This window comes from Polistes dominula, unplaced genomic scaffold, assembly GCF_049000335.1.
Source record: "Polistes dominula isolate Pdom_NZ unplaced genomic scaffold, Pdom_raw_medaka contig_77, whole genome shotgun sequence".
NCBI classification, from domain to species: Eukaryota; Metazoa; Arthropoda; class Insecta; order Hymenoptera; family Vespidae; genus Polistes; species Polistes dominula.
This window is the reverse complement of record NW_028301152.1, coordinates 4,104,642-4,126,279: the sequence shown is the minus strand read 5'-3', so window position 1 is coordinate 4,126,279 and position 21,638 is coordinate 4,104,642. Positions and strand designations below refer to the sequence as shown.

Below are 21,638 nucleotides of genomic sequence, written 5' to 3'. Positions count from 1 at the left end.
AAACATATATGTTTGGAATTACGATAGAACTCGTAACTCAAACTTACTTTATCGTAGAGGGTTCATGGTTCTCTAAGATACTTGTGTTATCTCTACGTTCTATTGAATGTTCTATTGGATCTGTCTCAAGTTAGACTCCCCATCATATTGCTTTAGAAGAGTTATCACACAATTAACTAATTTATTAGAATAACTGACAAATAAATCTATAGATTAAATAAGAATTATATATTAAAATATCACGGGAAAGTATATGAATTAATAAAACATATCATTACGTTATCACACAACTGAATTATATATGCATATGATACACACATTATTGTCTCGAAAAAATAAAATGTAATAATTGACAAATTTTTAAAACCTCGTATATACTTCTTATCTTAACGATAAAATAAAATAAAACGTAGTCTAATGATCAAAATAATGTACAATCAAATAAATAAATTAGAATAATTATTTAAAAAGAGAGAAGAGAAAAAATAAAAATTATTCTCAGAAAAAAAAATTCGTTAAAAATCTTTAGCTTTGCTCTGATCAAATCACCTGCCAATCGCAGTGTCCTCGAACGAACAAAAGGTGAATTAATCGGACATCCGCCACGTTGAACTGTACGTCGTTGAACATGCCCATCGCATAATTATGAGGGCGCAGCTGCGAGATGGCACGTACACCTTTTTCAAAACCGCTATATGCAACCGTGCTTCTTCGTTCAACCGATCGATCTTTTCCTGCTAGAGCTACGAACTCTTTTGCCAACGTTCTTGGCTTGGTATGCGTAACTATCGGAGTCACAGGAAATACCCTGATAGAATCGACGATCCTTCTCTGATACTTCGATCGATCGATCGTACGAGCCGGAAGTCTTGCGGTTCGATCAAAAGACTCTTCATCGAAGTATTAGTTTCATTATAAGGGAAAAGATAAATTTTTATTCATAAAATAAAAATTAAAAAATGTATTGTTTTTATCTATCTACAAATTTGAATATCATTTATTTATTATCAAACTGTAGCATGTTCACAAGCTACTGTTGAAAATTTTTCTATCAAACAAACCTTATACCTAAATATATATTTAACTTTTTATATTTAAAATAAATTTCTTTAATAATTAGGCTTAACCCTTCTAAATGATTATAATTTTTATGATTTATCGTTAATGATACGACAACGTATCGCATATTACTTTATCAATTACTCTCTGTACTTTTTGTTTTGTGAAATGAATTAATTTAGCTAATGAGAGGCTTAAATAAATTTTCTTTTTGATGCATATTTAATCGATTTATTAAATGATAACAATAATGTCAACGAACGATTAATATTTTAATAATATTATGACGAGTGTGTGTGGAAACACACATCATTATATTTCAATATAATGATCCTTTTTAAATAATTAAAAGACACGTTATGCAAACGATAAACGAACAACTGGATTGTCCTACATTTCAATGAAAACCACTCGTGTAAGTGTTGGCTATTTTTCCTCTTGTTATTCTTTTCAACGCTAATGTCACGTTTTCAAGCTCGATTAGTTCTGAGTTGTGTTAATTAAATCACATGTCACGACCGACCTGTTATTCTCTTCAATTCTAAAGAGAAAATACAAGGAAAAAGGTCATCGATCGATCGAATGACCGTTCGATGATGAGTCAGAAACTGGGAATCGTCCAAGGGATAACGCGATGCATTAAAATTCTGTCGTTAAAAAATGCTCACTACTGCACGCAATTTATAAACACATTTCATGTACATACATCGCGTGCATGTATCTCAAACGGGAACTATTTACATCATTGTGCCTCATTGTTGTCCCGTATCATTCTTACTATTTGATGCGTGTATCTCTATCTCTTTCTTTTTTTCTTTCTTTCTTTATTTCTTTCTTTTTCTTTCTTTCTTTTTTTATATACAAATGCAGGCTTACAATTTTTATTATAGCAGCATGCGTGACTTGAAAAAATAATTTAATGCATTTTCAAATAATAATACTGTCAAACCTAATTTATCTATTTAAAATAAAAATATAAAATTGAAATATAGTAAAATATAATATAAAATATATATAAATAGTAAAATCTAATATTATTATACAATACTAAATTAAAATAACAATACAGATTTACAATTTTAATCAATTGTCAAATCAAAAATTAATTTAATATATTTTACATACAATGAATTTTTTCTAATCCAATTGTCATATATTTGTAATAATTAACAAATAATAAAAGGACAAATTTTAAAATAGATATAGAAAATTATTACAGGCTTTTAATAGAAATTATAGAACAAAAATTGTATATTTGAATATATTGGATAATTAATTTATACAATATTTTATAAATATAAATTATGTACGACCTACAATATTTTTTTTTTTTTTTCTAAAGAAATTTCACCTAGGAATTTATCGAATAAACAGATGAAGTGAACATAAATGATTTTATTTATATTTGAAATTTTACAGTTAAGAAAAAATAACTATCTGGTTTAATCAAAATCATTTGTAGTAATTGTAATGTTTTTTTTTTTACTTAATGTTTCCGTTATAAAATAGTATATATTTACTTATTTAGAACAAATTAGATGACTCATTCTGTATATAACATATATAGAAGTACTTTAGTTCGGTGAACTTGGAAGAAGCTTTTGTTAAATCGTGAATCACTTCAGTGCGTTGATTTATCTTCTTCTTTGAACTCTCATGTACACTATACTAAAGAAAAAAAGTTGAGAAACTTTCGATCGCATTCATTCGCTCGTTCACTTACTATCGCCAAGAAATTACGGAATTCACGAACATTTCCTTGACGATAATAACTAACGTCCTGTTTTTGCCACACTTGATATTAGAGTTAATCGCGTTGTATAGTATTTTCCAACACAAATTGTGTTGTTTATTCGCAATTCAGATGTTTTATATTTTTAAACATTTTTTTTTTTTATTCATATCTTAAATCAATGTATGAAAATTAAATGTTTTTAAAAATGTTCCTAATGAATTTTAATAAAAAAATTAAGAAACAATTTATTTAATAATCTAATATATATTTTTCCTTAAATAGATATTATATATTATTATTATTAATATTATTATTATTATTATTATTATTATTATTATTATTATTATTATTTCAAAAAGAATTTTTAATATTCATCAAAGTTATAATTGTGCTCATTAAATTTGTTCAACGAGCTTATCAAACTAGCTGATAAAATAATTTCACAGCTATTCTTAATTTTATATACTAAAGGCAATTTAATTTAATTTAGGCTAAATATGATTTTATGCAGGATCTATATTATAATTAAATAAAAGATACTTTAACATGTACAAATATTAAAAATGCATTCGTTTGAGTTACTAAATTATATTATATTATCCAATTAGCATGTAAAATAAACATGAAATGCTAAATTTGATAATCCTTAAATTGAATATAAAACGTAGCTAAATTCATTTTCAATGTATTATATGTATATATACATTTTAGATTATTTAATTTTTTGAATTATGAGTCGCACCTAATCTTAGCGATGTTGCTTATTATTTTTGTTCCTTTTAAAAGAAATAATAATCTTATTACTTGTATTTTGGTTCGCTTTTATTCTTAAAATGTCGTAGTTCTTATTTGTAACACTGCTTTCTGGAAAATCTTTCAAAGACACCTGCTCTGACAGTTTCTTCCTTAAGTCTGAAAGATTCGAAGACCCAAATGGGATTCTTTCTAAGAATCGATATGTCACCATTTTTCTTTGGTCAACTGTCTCTATCGGAACATAGACTTTTCATTTTATTCTCATAAAAAAAAAAATAAATATAATACATATTTTTGTTAAAAAAAAATATCATCATATGAGAAACTAACAAAACATTTATAAAATTTTATTGAAGGACTTATTTTAAACGAAGATAATTTATATTATAAAATAAATCAAAAAATCAATAATTTTAATTATTCTTGCATAGTCCACTGTCATAATTATCGATATGCATAGTAATACTACTTAAGTGCAATAAAATACATTCACAGTTTGTATCATTTTCTTTTTTTTATGATATATAATACAGGTATTTTAATATGAATTATCCTATAATATAAATAAGTACGAATTAGTATAAATTATACTATAAATTTCACATTATATAATTTTTTTTTTTTTTGAAGAAGGAAAAAGGTCGATCTACTGAGTATTAATTATTGAAAAAAAGTATCTAAAATTACTTTCCAAACGGCTTGTATAATCAATAATAAAAATGATATTCTCATATGCGACCTATAGGAGAACTCGTAAGAAAATCCCGAAATATAATGCCAAGTGAATAATATTAATCACATCGGAGATAACCGTGACAAATAATCCCGATCAGTAGATTAAAATATCTCCGTGAGACACCTTGAAGCTGTGGCTAGTTCGCCAATTAGCAATTTAATATCGAACACATACACCATCTTATACCATGTGCACCAGGTTGCTGCATAACTGACAGACTTTTCTCAAGACTCGATATGCACGTTGCGTAAACTAATGTAACCACGGTATCTCGCAACACTATCTACAGTGCTTCTCACTTGCTTAATTATCCAACTTTTGATATACTTAAAACTAGATAAACAAAAACAAAAATAAAGAAAATATTATTCCTCTAGACCTATTTAATAAATGTAAGTATAGACTATTACAGAAAGATCACAATATTTTTTCACAGAAAATAAAGTTTTTTTTTTTATTTCAAATTTAAATTAAATTAACCCATTGCATGACGGAGTTTTCATCTTCTAAACGAAACTTCGTTCATGAACAAAATTTAAGAATCCTTATTTGCTAACGTTCTAACTAATGGAAACGTTATTTTTGACATTTCCGTGTCAAGATGATGAACAATCTAAAATAACAAACATTGTACATAATTGTATTAATAAAATAAATGAACGATTGTTAGATAAATAATTAGTAACTGAAATAAATAATAAAACAAAAGATAACGAGATGAAATAAAATTAAGAAAAAGAACGTGCAATTTCTTCGTTTATTTTTGTATTTTATTGGATTAAAAAATGAAACGTAAGAGATTTTCATAGAAACAGCTTGGACGAAGAAGAAAATATTACGTTGGAATAAAGAGTGAGAGAAAATAAACGTTATAATTATACGATAAATTGAGAGCCTAGAAGAAAGCAAGAAAGGAACGAAGAATCGCTGTTCATTGTCGCTCACAGACCGGATGGCGTGTGCACTCTCGCTGCACCGAGGGTTGCATTAGACTTTACCGTGATGTCTCGTGCAAGTTCAAGGCCGTTTTCTAAGGTGTTCAGCAAAAATATGTCGGAAGAAAGAACCATTTTATAATTTAATAGAGATAATTAATTATTGTTTTATTAAATATAAACTTATATTTCTTATTTATTATTACATAAATTTCTGTATTTATACAGGTATAATAATATTATTATTATTATATTATTGTTGTTGTTATTATAATAATCTTGTCTAAATTAGATTATTTATATTCTTTAACACGGAACCTTTTAGAAATTCTCTGTCTTATAATATTTCACTTAAGGGGACCTTCTACTCTGAGCACCTAAAAAAAAGGCTATTTTTGCGAATTTTTTCCAAGAAAACTATAAAAGATATCGATCTAAAAGTTGTTGGGTTTGTTAAATTGAGTCTTAAACTATATAAATGAATTTTTATTTTTTCATTTTAATTAATTTTTTATTGCAAAAACAGTAGTATAAAAAAACACCTTAAAACTTTAGTGCTTTGGTAGCTCCATCAGAACTTGAGAATGGCTTACCTGAAACATAAAAGTAAAATGGTTTTATATTCTGTATGACTTCAGCTACAAAGTGACAGTTTTATATAAAAATTTTATCAATAAATAAAAAAATGGTGGACAAATTACAAAAAAAACGTAAATTTGACCTTTTTTTTATTGTTTTTGACTAAAAATAAATAGTAAAAATTAAAATATAAGAAAAAACTCTCCGTCACTTTGTTACAGCTCATGTGTAGAATATGTGGATTAAATTTTATAAGAATCGGTTTACTGGTTCTTGAGATACGATGGAGCTAGTATTTCAAAACATAGTTTCGAGATAAACGCGTTTAAAGTTTTTTTCTACTCAAAATCGTTAAAAATTCTTACCTAAACTTAATCTGCGATGCCTGGACCGTACAATAGACCTTCTTCTTGTTCATATTCTTCAATTTCTTCCAGTCTTGCCTTCTTCCACTTTGATCTGGCATCTTTTGAGCACTCAGAGCTTCGACGGTTCGCAGATTCGATACGTCGGTCGTCGCGTCTTTTAGCAAAGTCGATCGCTCCTGGCCCAAGTTTCATGCCCATCGTTTCCATTATCTTCATCACTGTTTGAAATCCTTCGTTAAAGATAAATGCTGAAACTTTGCACGCAATTTCAACAACTTTTTTGCCGTTAAACAGGTGTTTAGGTGCCATGTTCCATACGCAGTTATTAAAGCTTTCATTATTATTCTGCGTATGTCCACCTAAACATCTTTCCAGCAGTTCTGTCTTAGTCAGATCCTCATAAATAGGCTTTAGCACTTTCTGTACATCTTTAGAAAGTGCCGGAGGATGCTTGTATTCTTGCTTCAGTGCCTTAGTTTTGAGGTACTTACACCAGTCGATGGAACACGTATGGTAATTATTATTATCTTTTTTTTTTTTTTATGAATCGTGAGATATTATGATCCCTTTCTATTTGTAAGGAAAGATACAGTCTCCGTCGAAAGTGTACGAACAAGTTGAAATGAAAATAAATTAAAATGCAAACAAACTTTGAAAAGGGTTGAGAACATGGGAATCTGTTATTTTATAAAATTCAACTTCAATGATCAATTAAACATTTCTCATTTCTTTTTCTTTTTATGAAATAAAAATGTTTCCTTGTCGAAGATATTAGAATGAGAATTAAATGAAAATAATAAGGGAAGTGTAAACACAACGCGGAAAAGGAAGAGGAAGAAGAAGAATATGAAGAAGAAGTTGGGGTAGGGGTTGGTAAAGGTGAAAAGTTGGGGTGGAGTTATTCTTTTATTTATTTTTTTTTTTTTTTCAAGTCGAGTGATATTAATAATTCCCCATACAAAGTTTGAAAACAGGCCCTTGGATGGCCAATCGCCGGGCAAAGGATGACAACTAACGGCCGATCATTGACGTTTTCTAATAGCCCATAGAGGGCTCAATATCCAAATGATAACCCCGGCCCATTAATGGTAATTGATCATTGGCCGATTAATAATAGTTGATTATCGGCCCATTACCGGCATTTATTATCGGCCCATTACTGGCATTTATTATCGGCCCATTACCGGCATTTATTATCGGCCCATTACCGGCATTTATTATCGGCCCATTACCGGCATTTATTATCGGCCCATTACTGGCATTTATTATCGGCCCATTACCGGCATTTATTATCGGCCCATTACCGGCATTTATTATCGGCCCATTACTGGCATTTATTATCGGCCCATTACCGGCATTTATTATCGGCCCATTACCGGCATTTATTATCGGCCCATTACCGGCATTTATTATCGGCCCATTACCGGCATTTATTATCGGCCCATTACCGGCATTTATTATCGGCCCATTACCGGCATTTATTATCGGCCCATTACCGGCATTTATTATCGGCCCATTACCGGCATTTATTATCGGCCCATTACCGGCATTTATTATCGGCCCATTACCGGCATTTATTATCGGCCCATTACCGGCATTTATTATCGGCCTATTACCGGCATTTATTATCGGCCCATTACCGGCATTTATTATCGGCCCATTACCGGCATTTATTATCGGCCCATTACCGGCATTTATTATCGGCCCATTACCGGCATTTATTATCGGCCCATTACCGGCATTTATTATCGGCCCATTGATGGCAGTTATTATCGGCCCATTAATGGCAGTTATTATCGGCCCATTGATGGCAGTTATTATCGGCCGATTAATGGTAGTTGATCATTGGCCGATTAATGGGCCCAGCAATGGGCCACGTATTATTCAAATTATTAGCCCATTATCATATTGTTCCTTTTGTTTATCAATCGTAATATTATTTTGATATAATGAAGAATTTTATTGTACGTAAATTTATAATATTTTATCAAATTGAAAATACGATATCATAATTAGTATAAAATTAAAAATGATGAATTTTTTTTTTTTTTTAATTATACGATTACACCTTTATATATAATTAAAATTTTTAATTATACATAAATATATTAGCATTAACATGGTATTATTCATTATAATTTCTTATTAGTACATGAGTAGACTTTTTTGTTTCAAAGAGAGAACGTTTGTCAGAGGAAAAACATTCTTGGAATAGTATTTCGGGATACAAGGGGTGAATTCGTAATTAGCAACGGGGAAACGAAAAGCCTTAGCGTAAGTTTCTCGTTATGGAGAAACACGGTAGAGTCGAGTTCTCTATTACTTTTATCTCTTATAGTAAAGATTATATAGGTAGTAGAAAAAATGAATCATAAGTCAAAATTAGTATAAGTATGAAGATATAATAAATGGAGAATTTAAATAAACAAATATTAATTTTTTTAACGAATGAAGTACAACGATATAGATGATTATAAAAATGATAATACAAATTGTATTAAATAAAATTTTATTATATATATATATATATATATATATATATAACTAAAAATCTTGTTGAAATTAATAAAATGGAAAATTATCTGAAACATTTATCATTTATAAACAAATCAAATTGCAAATATTGAAATAAATCATATGTAAAAGAAACAACGCGTGTAAATATAACGCTTCAATCTAAATATTCTTATCTATATTTATGTAGTATACATATATATATATGTATATCAAAGTCGTTCTTATAACACTTTATCATTTCCGGTAGGAATATTAAAGCAGAAAATTCGATAAACGATAGAAACTAATGCTCCGGAAGAAAAGAGTCGGTAAACGTTTCCTTGTGGACTCATAATAAGTAAGGTAAAACATTGGTTTTACAAAAAGAAATGAAAAAAGTATGCCAAGATAGATCTTTCATCTTGCGATGGAAAAGCACCTCAGCAAGTAGAAAAGGAAAGGTAAATTCTGATGCAGGATACCGCGGTAAAAATGTTTTGACTGCCGAAGCATGGAAGGCTTCTTCCGATGCTGCCTTGATGCACCAACGTTGGTGCATCAGCCAAGCCGTTGCACCGTAAAATCTATCTCTCACGGTTTTCTAATCCCACAAGATACGTTGCTCTAAAATATTGAGTTGAACTAACAAACATAGTAGTATTTTTAAATGTCTCTTATATTAGTAAGAAAGCAATTGCATATTAAGGGTATTTTAATAAAAAATAAACAGAAACAAACAAAGAAATAAATAATAAATAATGTTTATAATTATCTCTCATTGATAATCATTTTAATATTGAAATAGTTAACGTTTTAAGTGACATTGAAGTCATACATATAAAAGAATTATTCACTTTTTATAATTATTAATTTTTATTATATAAGATAACCCATTTAATTAAAAGAATACTCACAGAATTTTGGTCTGCTTATCATGATATAATATGATTATCATGTAAGCATTGAATTAAAGTATGTTTATATGGCTGAACTTTAACTTTTTGTGCACCCTTTATAAATATATTCTATAATTATAACGTGTATTTATTATAAATTGTACTTTGTAAGTCTGATTTTAATCATTTGACATAGAATTAATTTGAATTTTATATCCAAAGGATGTAATTATCATATTTATACTTAATATTTTAATTTATAAATGTTCTTTCTTCAAGACAAAAAACAAAGTCATTGAAATACGTATTAAAATGTCGATTTTAATCTTCGAAATTCATATAAAAATTGTATTCACAGATAAAAATGTATTTTATTTCCCTTATTTTCAACGGATCGTATACCCGTTAATGTGACATCAACGAAGATAATTCTCCACCGTTATGCGTTATTCCTTTATTCGTTGCTTTGACATTGCACGCTTGTAAATCTTTCTTTGTTTCGAAAAAAAAGTGAAAAAAAATTTCACTATTATTCCGAAAGAGCTTCATCATTAATTATGAAGGTTTTAATTACCGCCAATGCTTTGCCGTGAATTTCCGTACGATTGGTCGTTAAATGAAAATCAAAAGACAGTAGACAACTATACGAACCCTTATATTAACTTTATCAGCTTAAAACATTGTTTTCATCATTTTTTCTTAACAATTTCTATAAAATTATTTATCAAAGTTTATTATTTACCAACAACACAGTATTCACTTATATTAATAATTCCGTTTATTACTTTATTGAATCACCAATTTGTAATAGACAAAGAGCAAAATTTTTAATATCTATTTAATTTTTACTCTCCCTTTAACGATTCGAATTACTTTTCTCTACGAATACCTTCTAATACCTATTCAATACTATCAAAGAAGTCTCGCATCTTTCTGCATACAGTTTTTCTTTTTCTTTTCTTTTTTTCGAAGGGGTCATCTATTCATTTTATTAACCGTGCCCACGTTGCTTAGTTTTTATGATTTGACAGGAACCATTAATCCAACATGGGGTTAATCAACTAGGTCGTTGACTAATGTTTTTCTAATTAAACTCAATTTCAATCGAATTTATTATTTATAAATAATATAATCAATAATTATGTTTCTGAAGTGTTTTAAAGATATGTAAAATAAATTGAGTATTGTTTTTTTCAATTTGAAGCATCTTCAATTATGTTGAATGGAGTTGGATCCCTTCGAAATTTATAACAAATCAAATTGTTGATTTTGACAATAGCCTAACTCCATTCGTGGTTAAAAAACGCATATTATTCACCTAATAATTGGCACTATTTTCATAGGAAATATAAATTTAAAGCCTTTAGATACATTTAAGCATTATAACTTGTTAGTATCTTGTACGTATATTTTTCATTGCATTGAAACGCAAACCCTTCAATATCTCGATTCGAACATAAATGGAGATGGGCCACTTTTAAAATAAGCACCCCAAATATTTATTTATAAAAATATATTTCAATTAATTGAAAAGAAACAGACCAAAGGAGACTTGTTCTCTCTCACTCTCTCGAAATGAACTCGATTAAAATTGAAAAAAAATTTCTACCGACAACGTTTATTTAATAAAAATTAAATTTTTCTTTTTTTCTTATTATCCTTTTAATAAACATATCACCTACTATAAACTTACTTATAACGACTTTCTAATAATTCTAAATAATTAATACTTTTGATCAGATAAAAGTACCGTTTCAATGTTTGATCATGTGGAAACACCGTAAAAAGGAATAATTTCTCATAACGGTGTGGTATTAGTTAAAGAACTAGGTATTGTTCCTGATTTCCTAGGAGTATTTAGAGAAAGAGAAAAAAAAGTTTGCAGCATCCTCCTGAGAGAGACTCGAAACCGAGCCAGAGACTTCGCGGATCGATAACTCAATATACTCGGCCAATGCGACGATGCGAGCAACCATAGATACGAGAAACAGAGACAGAGAGAAAAAGAGAGAGAGAGAGAAAGTGACAGAGAGAGAGAGAGAAAGTGACAGACATAGAAGATAAAATGTGATATTGGTGAGAGGTATAAAAAAAAAATGTGCGGAAGATTAAAAAAAAAAATGGAGGAAGGGAGAAACGAGATGAAATCGTGTCCTTTATGCTTCACGTTATGCTGGCCGTTCGCATTTGGTTAGAAACCAAATCCCCCTTTTCGTTAGGGTTTGTCTATCTCGTGTAGGGTGAAATGTCAGAAGGGATAAGGAGTAAAAAGGGAGAAGGGGAAAATAGTAAACGTTGGTTGAAAAAGGGTAAATGATATGATCTAAGCCTCGAAGATAACTTACCCCCAAGGATCCTTTTTAAATGAAATAATATTTACGGCTTAGTTTTATTTTTGTGTTTTAAAAGGAAAGAATTTAAAAAATAAAAATAATCTTGTCATTTGTTAAACTTTGATAATGATTTGATTCAGTATTAATGAACGAATATTTGCTTATTTTTTTATCAAGTAAAGATTATAATGAAATAAGAATAAACTGAATTTAATGACACTTTACTTAAATTGAATTTATTGTTTATGAATAAAAAAAATTTATATTATCATTTATATAAATCGATTTGTTATGGATTAATATGGAATTTTTTATAATAAGTAAATGGATCGAATGAAATTTTATTTGAATAACACTGATTAATTAATTTTTTTAACCGATTTGAATAAAAGAACTTTATTCAAAATTTTTATTTTGAACATTAGAATGTGAAAATAGGTTTTTGTGATGAAAGAATTTGACAAGTACGAGTGGAAGAGACAGAAAAAGAGAGAGAAAGAGAATTGATCGAACATTTGGCGTTAGACATCTTGTAAAACGGAATAAGATGTCGGTGTCGTAAAGAAAAGGATATATCAGCGTCATTTTTTTTCTCAAGTATTATCGAGAATCTATCCTGTCGTACAACAGGATGCGCCAACGTCAAGATTACGTACGTGTTGGGAATTCTTAAAAAAAATGGAAGAGAGAGAAAAAGAGAGAAATAGTAAAAATCGAAACTTGGGTATTTCAGCTTCCTTCGTTTCTACCCTTTACGATTATTTACCTAGAACTCTAAGGAATTCCGATTTTAATTGAATTAACTTATTGTTAGAACAAGCATGCGTAACTTCATTCGTGAGAAATTTCTACGAGATCCTTTTCGAATTGTTCGGTAAAACAATGAATGAAATGCTGAAACTATTCTACTTACAACTTTATCTATGTTTGAACTGCCTTTTGTACAATTTCAATAGTTAAGAAATAGAAGATTATCAAAATGTCAAGTGAATTTCTTTGAATTTGATTGCCAATAGGAAGAAAAATAATTTTATTATTATTTTTTAGTAAACGATTATTTAATAATCTTCACAATTAGTTTAATTTTTGTGTGTGTGTCACGTACGCGTAATAGAAATTTTATAATTTCATTATTTTACACGGGTTTAATTTATATGTTGACGTCTTAGTTTTGATATAAATTTTTCAATTCAAATTCAAATTTGTATAGCACATTTTCACGTTTATATATTATTACAAAATATATTTTTTTGTGTATTAAATAAAACAAATTTTGTATAGAATCATTGAAATAAAAGAATTCTTTTTTACATACTTATAAAATTTGAACTAACTATTACAGAATATGATTTCGTTTCTAGCCATACGATGATTGACATGTTAATTTATTTTGTACAATTTATCTGAAAATTATGTTAGTTAGCTATTTCAAACAATACAACTGCCATAGACATAGGAATGTCGAATAAATTTAATTGATAGCGTGCCAAGAGTATACGACTTTTTAAAATTACGTTTTCCCCAGTGGCGTTCTCCTTTTAATCGGAATTTCCGCAAAACGAGCGCGACTACTTTGAAGATTTCGTGGTGTTCTCGTAAAAAAACTTAACGAACGTTGCAATAAAATTTTTACCATCCTCAACATTTTTTAATACTTCCTACATAAATATTTATAATTTATTATACATCAATGTAAATTGTATTAATCGTGCCAACTCATTTGTTACGATCCTTTTAAAGATATTTTATTTTTTATTATTCATATTCTCGTATCTACCAATTCGATTATTTTTTATTCACTTTATTATTTTTCCGATAATATATAACTCGAATGATATCAAACGAAATTTTTACAACAAATTTAAATATAAAACATTTCACAGTAATGTAAATATTTGATTTATTTATTGCATTCTTTTTAAATATACGCGTTATTCATATTTGCAAATTCACAAATAATTGTTTATTCGTTTTATTATTTTCAATAATAACGTAGCTTCTTTTGACAAAATATTATTAGACTATGTTTTTTTTTTATTTATTTAATACCAAAATCGTACTACCCGTATATTCTACTGTACATTATATTACATCGCAAGAAATCCATTATGACCATGCGACATGTGACATTAACAGCTCTTTTCGACGTTGACTTTGGTGATCCCAATTTAACGATGGCCGCAATGCCAACTTCTATGCCACTTAAAAACTCTTTTTTGTCTGCCTCTCTCTTTCTTTTTTATATCAATTGATCAGCTCATTAAACGTCTTTTATCTTTTGTATTTTATAAAATAATCATAAAAGATTACATAGAAATTATAACTACTTTTTTTTCTCGCGTCAGTTAATTAAAAAAAAATATTATTTTAATATGTAACTTGTAGTCTTATTTAAAAAAATAATTAATAAAGAGTTGATTTTTAGTGTTCTCAAAATTCTTATATAAAATAAACCAAACTCTATTATCTATTTATATTTAACAATTTATAATACTTACAGTTAATAATTCATCGTCTTACGACGAACATCTAATAGTAAAAATTTCCATTATTGAACAAATTCCATATAAATTTAATTTAAAAAAGAAAAAAGAACTAACAATTATAGTATTTCTTTGAAAAAAAATACTGTCAATTTTACTTTCAAAAAAATACTATGTTTTATCGCCTACTTACACTCATTAATATTAATGAATTTATATTTTTAAAGAGATTTATCTCCATTGTCCAATCGCACAATGCAAACGCAAATTCGTTTGATGTAAAGGGAAGACGCACATACACATATACGTATACACGAACTGACCCTTACCCTCCGACATTCGCATTGCGCATCGGTAGCACGAGAATAGGTTGGTTGTACTTACAGGAAACATCGAGGGTTATATATGCACGTACTAGGATCGAATAGGGTTGCGTCCACCCTCCTGGGCAGCCGGCTTTCCGGGCTCGTCGCTCTGCATGGGTTCAGGGCTGGCATACACGCGTTCGCGAGACCAGATGCATCTCGAAAACTCGTAGATACGCCCTTTCAACTTATCGCTCGATAACTTGCACAGTATTTTATGTTGTACACTTAAATAAATTATATCAATGATATAAATCAAGCGACTTAATAAAAATTACGAATTATTTATATATTTATATAATAACATTTATATTTATAATATTATATATATATATATATATATATATATATATATATATATATATAATAGTATAAATTATGTACATTATGTACAAATTGAAATAATTAATAATTTATACTATATAAATATAAACTATATAAATATATAGTATAAATAATAAGTAATTATAAGTATAAATTATATGAATTATTTCAATTTGTAGAAAATAAAAATTATATCGTAATGAAAGTAATGAATTATTTAAATGTTGATAGCATATGGAAATTCGTGATTTATTTCTTTTTCTTTTTGTAATCATTTGAAAACGTTAAACGTTTTAAAAAAGTTTAGAAATCCTGTATTTGGGAAAAATGCAAGATGTTTACTCGCGACGAAACACGCTTTCCATCGAATGCTACGTGTTAAAAGGATAGTTGAAAAGTTTTCGTCCGATAACATCGTGTAGATTTTCACCGAAACGAGTAAACTTACAATACGTTTTTTCTTTTTTGTTTATTTTTTTCTTTGAGGGAATAAAAAACTACAAGAGAGAAAGAGAAAGTATGTATCTCCTTTATTTCGAAGAATTAATGAGTTAACAATAGCAAAAGGATAAATATTTCTATGAATATACCCACGTAAATCTTATAATCGTTTTATCATCAATAGAGCACGATTGGAATTCGAAGAATTCTCCTCACGTTTGTTCGCTAATGCGAACACTTCAAACTACATTTCCAGTTACCGTTCGATTAATCCCTTCATTTTAAGGTATATGTATATGGTGCAAACAAAGATATTAGTCAAATGTTTCCAATGTTCGAATTTTTGTAATAAAAGAAAAAAAAGTAAAAAATAGAAAAGCAATTAATAACTTTGCCGTTTGCCAAAAAACATCGCGGAAAAATACCCCGAATAAAATGGAAATTTAATTAAATTATATTATCGTCTTGAAAATAAGTTACATCTATAAGAATCTGATTTTTCACGATTTCAGATACGTTTTAGGTTCGTTTTGAATAGTACTTAAGCCCACTCAGATCTCCGATTGCATGTGAATTTCATACAGAAAAGGAGGGTTTCTTCACTTTTCGCAAGAATAGCCTTAACTTTGCTGGCTGGCACTCTCGTCGTTTTCTCGTGCAAAAGGAGGGTCGGTTCGAAGGGAAAGGTCGCCTTTCAACGAGTACATTTACGATAAAACGTAAAACGGAAGCTGAAGAATGTGTGGGAATAGCGTTTCGAGGACACATTAAAGGATCGATCGTGACTCGCTTGAAAGTGAATCGTTCGATTATCGTACAAGAATATCGAGCTATACTCTCATCTACGTATATAAACAAGAAAATAACCACAAGTGAAAAAAAAGAAAAATACATGTTAGATAATTATGACCAAACAATTTGTTTTCGAACTTGCGAAACGCCGAATGACGAGAAAAGTTTTCGACTTGATAAAAAACAGAAAAAAAAAGTAAAACTCCTCTTCTAGGATTCTGCTCGAACGATCATCTTCCTGCGGACGCACGAACGAGTTCGAACTTTTCTCGATGCGTCATTAATTCGAACGAAGTCGGAGTTAAAGCACATTGCCTGAAGCATGCAGCATCTCCAATGTGAAGCTGAAAATAAGCGATCGTACGATAGTTTGTCAATAATTCGATAAAACGGTAGTTCAGCTTGATTAAATTCTATTAGAGTTATCGCAAGAACAGATAATTGATATAAGAAAGTGTCGGGGGGGGGGGGGGAAATGTATTTCAACGCCTCTGGAAATTTGTATTTTTTTTTTCTAATATAAAGCATGAGCATATCAATAGAATGGTTGAAAACGTACAGTAGCTGCAATAAGTTTTTTCTTGTTAACTATTTTATTTACAAAGTTATATAGTGATAGTTATCAGTAGTATATTGACAGAAGCATAACATAATATTTGTTGTATTAGTCTATTTCACTTTTTTTTTTTTTAGTATTCATAAATAGATACGATCTATTGTTCTCTACATTTCCTTTATTATTAAAACTATAATCAAAGTAAATATAAATTATATAATAAAATCGCGATTTTACTTTAATTTACTTTAGTTATAAAAACATGAATTAATGAAATCTTCAATATTAATACTACGAAAAGTATTCGAGTAATATATTTTTTTAAAAGTGTATCTACTTCGTGTATATATACTTATTCATTTATTATTATTATATTTATTTATTTACTATATATATATAAGTCTACCTATAATTTATATATAATTAGAATGAAAGCCTTCGACTATCAAAGTGAACTTGTAGAATATAAAAATTCAGATGAGTGTCAATACTTTTTGTAACCACTGTAGCTCAACTAATACATATATATATGTATATATATATATACACAGAAATATATATATACACACATAGAAAAGAATTTCACGAAGCTTGCTCGGCTCGGCCGTTAACTTCGGCCTCGTTCGCGCGTTTTAGGAGGGGCGGTGGCGTCGGTGGTGCTGAGGCTGATGCTCGCAATGGTGGTGATGGTAATGGTGGTAGTGGTGGTATGGTGGTGGTGATGGTGATGGTGGTGGGTAGTGGTGGTGGTAGCAACGAACGTCGAGTAGAAAGGACGCGTGCTGTTGCTGGTAGTGTTTGTAACGGTGGTGGTGATGGTGGTGGTGGAAGGGACGCCGGGCGTCGCGGCGCAGGCTGCCGCACCCAGCAAAGCGCTTGCTCCCCTTTGGCCGGTAAAACGTATACCTACTCGCTATAGTCTTCTATATAGTACGTTGACTCGAGAGAGAGAAAGAGAGAGAGAGTGAGTGAGATAGAAAACGCGCGTCCTTGTCGTGAACGTCGACACACTGCATCGCGACAGAACACATCGGTCCATCGAGACGAAGACGAGAACTCGAAGAAACTAAAGGAAAAAGGAAGAGAGAGAGAAAGAAATAGGAAGACATTTGGCTGTTGCTAAGCGCTACTTTTACTACTTCCGGTATTTCTGGTATCTTCAGCAGGGATAACAAGACGCGTTCTGGCCTTCACCCAGGTCCAAGGTCACGACAAACAGACGCTATGAAAATGTCGAATAACTTGATCTGTATTTAACACTTAAACAACTCCTTCATTCCTTCTTTCGATTCGTCGTGATGTTTGCTTACGATGTGTCCCTGTGTTTACGGTGTAATAGGAATTATTTTCGTGAATTTAAATAGAAGCAAGAGAATATTCGCGATCGATCAGTTAATGGTTCATGGTGAATATGTAGTTTGTTTTCTGTGAAGAAAGTGATTATAGTTTCGATAGGTGGTTCAATTTTGGAATGATCAGGAAAATATAGGGGTACCGTTGGAATAGAGAAAGGCTAAGTACCCACCCAATGGCGGGAGAAGTTTTACCCTGCTCTCGTGTCAAGGTTGCACGACCTTGGTTTCTGTCACTGACACGCTATGTCGGAAATCGCGTTTACTGAATTTCGCGCGAATTCACTGAGAGTAGCGGTAATGATTCGATATAACGTTTGTATTTTCTTCTTCTTCATTCCTATATCTTATCGTTAAGTTTCTATACAAAGAAGAATCGTTCTATCCGTTTAAGTAAAAAATTTTGGATACTTTTGAGAAAGTAAGTTTTTTCTTTTTAACTTTTCGAAAATTTAAGCTAATAGTTTTTCATCGATTTCGAAATTCGACTACCCTTAAGTCCGATACAATTTCTCTCGTTCAAGAGTAAACATTGATCTTTCGTAAAGTCTAGCCAACCCAAAGGTAAAAAGAGAGAGAGAGAGAAAGAGAAAAATAGAAAAAGATAGAAGGAGAAAGAGCTTCTCTTGAAACTAACAACGTGAATTCGTTGTGAAAGTTCAAGTACGGGGCCGATGATCATGCCAAAGATCTTTTTCCGTCCCTCTCGAGTCGGTTGATGTTCGCTATGATTAAAAATATCAAACGACGTACCTTGAAAACAATTCGAAATCGTCTTTACAAAACCATATTTATTTTTTTTTTCAAAACAAATCAAAAACTTATTTTTATAAATTAAATATATCGATTAATTAAACACGAATAATCTATGTATGAAAATGTTATATAGATAAATATCCCAAAGGAATTGATTTAACAAGGAATTAAATTACATAGTAGAAAGAAGTTAACAGTATAGTTGCGTGCGTGGATGTTTAATAGACCAAACTGTAGGGTTCACGCGTATCTGGTAATGCACGATCGATATTCACCTTTCCCAAGTTTGTAGGGACTCGCGTTTCGCACGAAGGAATCCAGGAGACAAGGGGTTGATTGCCCTGAGTCGCGGGGGTAAGACTGCGGTGGTCGGTGCTCTCCCTCTCCCTTTCTCTCTCCCTCCCTTCGTTTCTGTCTCTCCGTTTGTATCTCTCTCTCTCTCTCTCTCTCTCTCTCTCTCTCTCCCTCTCTCCCTTTGCGGAGACTCTGCAGGCGGCTTTAGGCGGTGCCCACGTCGCCATCGTCGTCGTCGTCGTAGCGTCGTTTCGAGATAGGATAGCTTTGCCCATGCATATATGCATTCGCACGCAAGCTTCTTATCAGGCCTTCTTCTTCTTCTTATTCTTGTTCTTCTTCTTCTTCTACTTCTACTTCTTCCTCTTCCTCTTCCTCTTCCTCTTCCTCTTCTTCGAGTACCGGAACGTACGATTCATAGCGGATTTAACGCTAGCCACTCGAATAAAACCCGAACCACTTCAACATTTTTTTTTCTCTCTTCTTCGTCTTGATCAACTCGAGTTTGATCGATAGATAGATATATATGATTCTCCCGTGTCGATTTTCCTCTTTTTTATTTTCTTCTTTTATGTTTGTGTTTCGTTTAGATCGATTTCTACTAAAAGTTGAATCCTTTGATACACATGATTTATTTTTGTCGACGTTTTTATAAATATAAATATTATATACAGAAAATTACATTATTGTAATTTTCAGTATATAAATTAATATAATAAAGATTTGATTGTCGTAATTCTTACAATTACATGAATTTAAAGTTTAACCAATTTATTATTATCTTTTATCAGAAGATACAATTGAAGGAAAGAAAGGACGAAAGTGAAAGACTGATTTTAATGATCGTTCCATCCATGACCGTCTAAAGTTTCTAGAATATACTAGAATTGAATCACCGAGCCATATCTAAATTGAAGATATACAAAGAATCTCGTTTGAAAACACGATCGAAACATTACTTTAACCAATCATACGAAAAATTCTTTGATCAATGTATGTGCCTGTATTTTAAATAACCGTCCCCATCGATCAATACGTTTCTTTTTGAAAAAATAAAAGATAAGTGATACGAATAGTAAGAAGACTGATAAGAAAAAAGAGACTAAATAAATCGTCGAAAAATCGTTCGTAATTTTATTCGTGATAACAGTGTTGTGCTACTATTTACTATTACTGAGGACTCCGTGATTAGTGGTGGGTGATGATAAGTGACCCCACCGTTTCGAATGAAGTGGTTTTAGGATGATGGTGGAGCGTGTCGAGGATCACCTCTTCATGTATCGACGCCCCGTCTATCGGGTCTTCCAGTACCTCGAAACCACCGAGTGAGTATTCGCGACATAATCACATTTTCTAATTTCTGATCTCTTTATGAAATTATCAGAGACCGTTGTGTTTTACCTTTTCATTCCTTCTACTTTACAAGATTTTATTTCTTAATCGATTATCTATATACGTACAATTATAGACCGGTGAATGCAATAGTATACTAATTTTAAGGTAAAAAATTAAAAATATATTTATTTTTTGATTTATTTTATAACACAAATAATTATATAATATATATCTTATTATAAAATCAATTTCTATTTTTTTGTTTTTTTTTTTTTACTTAGCTCACTGTCATTATTACCAGCGCACATATGTTATTGCATTTAATAACCATACTATCGTATAGGTGAAACTTATACGATACTATTGAATTTTCTAATCTCTACTTTCTGAGAGAAATTTCCAGAGATTAACATATTTTATTTTTTCATTCCTCGTGTTTTACAATTTTTTTTTATCGAATTGATTTATAATAATATATTATTATATTTAATAATCATATTTGTTCACGACAACATATTTTCTAATCACGTATCTTATCTCTTCGAAACTAGCGTGTTGTATATCTTATATTCTTTCTATCGAATAAAATATACAAATGATATCATTTAACTATCTATACTTCGATCTATGTTGAAAAATATTCGCGACATATTTTAAATGAAAGAAAAATTATTGATTTTTCAATCACTCGCTATATTTAAGGACACAATTTTTGTTGTTTTCAAAGAAATTAATATTTACTCGTACGTATCTATTAATTATTATATTAATATTTATATTATACTACCACGCTACGTTTACGACCGATTATTAATCAAGATAAGTATACCATTTTATTGTTTTTTTTTTGTTTTTTTTTTCATCACCGATATGACGTGGTTGACTGGGTAAAGTTATATCTCGGTAAAACATATTTTCTCGTTGTTAAAATCGCGTCGAGAAGAAGAGGCGTCTTTACGACGCATGTACTAGAACGTTTGAAAAGTTGGTTCGATGGGGTCGAGGTGTAACCTCTTCTTAGGTACGTCGAGCATCCAGCTGTTAGAA

The 21,638-nt window shown here is 30.2% G+C and overlaps 2 protein-coding genes across 8 annotated transcripts in view; one reads left to right on the top strand and one right to left on the bottom strand.

The window, feature by feature from the left end:
- Fak (protein tyrosine kinase 2 Fak) overlaps positions 1 to 21,638 on the top strand; it is an 81,267-nt gene that overhangs the window by 32,436 nt on the left and 27,193 nt on the right. For 2 of the 7 annotated variants that reach the window (XM_015316365.2, XM_015316364.2), the window contains exon 2: positions 20,048 to 20,581. The exons of 2 other annotated variants lie outside the window; for them this stretch is intronic. In XM_015316365.2, the coding sequence (XP_015171851.2) occupies positions 20,499 to 20,581 (83 nt within the window). In that variant the 5' untranslated portion in view covers positions 20,048 to 20,498. Of the gene's footprint in view, positions 1 to 17,679; positions 18,087 to 20,047; positions 20,582 to 21,638 lie in introns of those variants that run through there. 3 more of the 7 variants (XM_015316367.2, XM_089178268.1, XM_089178269.1) reach the window with 3 other exon arrangements.
- Positions 5,460 to 6,948, bottom strand: LOC149030667 (uncharacterized). The gene is made up of 2 exons (XM_089178156.1): positions 6,166 to 6,948; positions 5,460 to 5,814 (listed from the first exon to the last, which is right to left on the bottom strand). Exon 1 carries the CDS (start codon positions 6,475 to 6,477, stop codon positions 6,172 to 6,174), a length of 306 nt encoding a protein of 101 aa, XP_089034282.1. The 5' UTR covers positions 6,478 to 6,948; the 3' UTR covers positions 5,460 to 5,814; positions 6,166 to 6,171.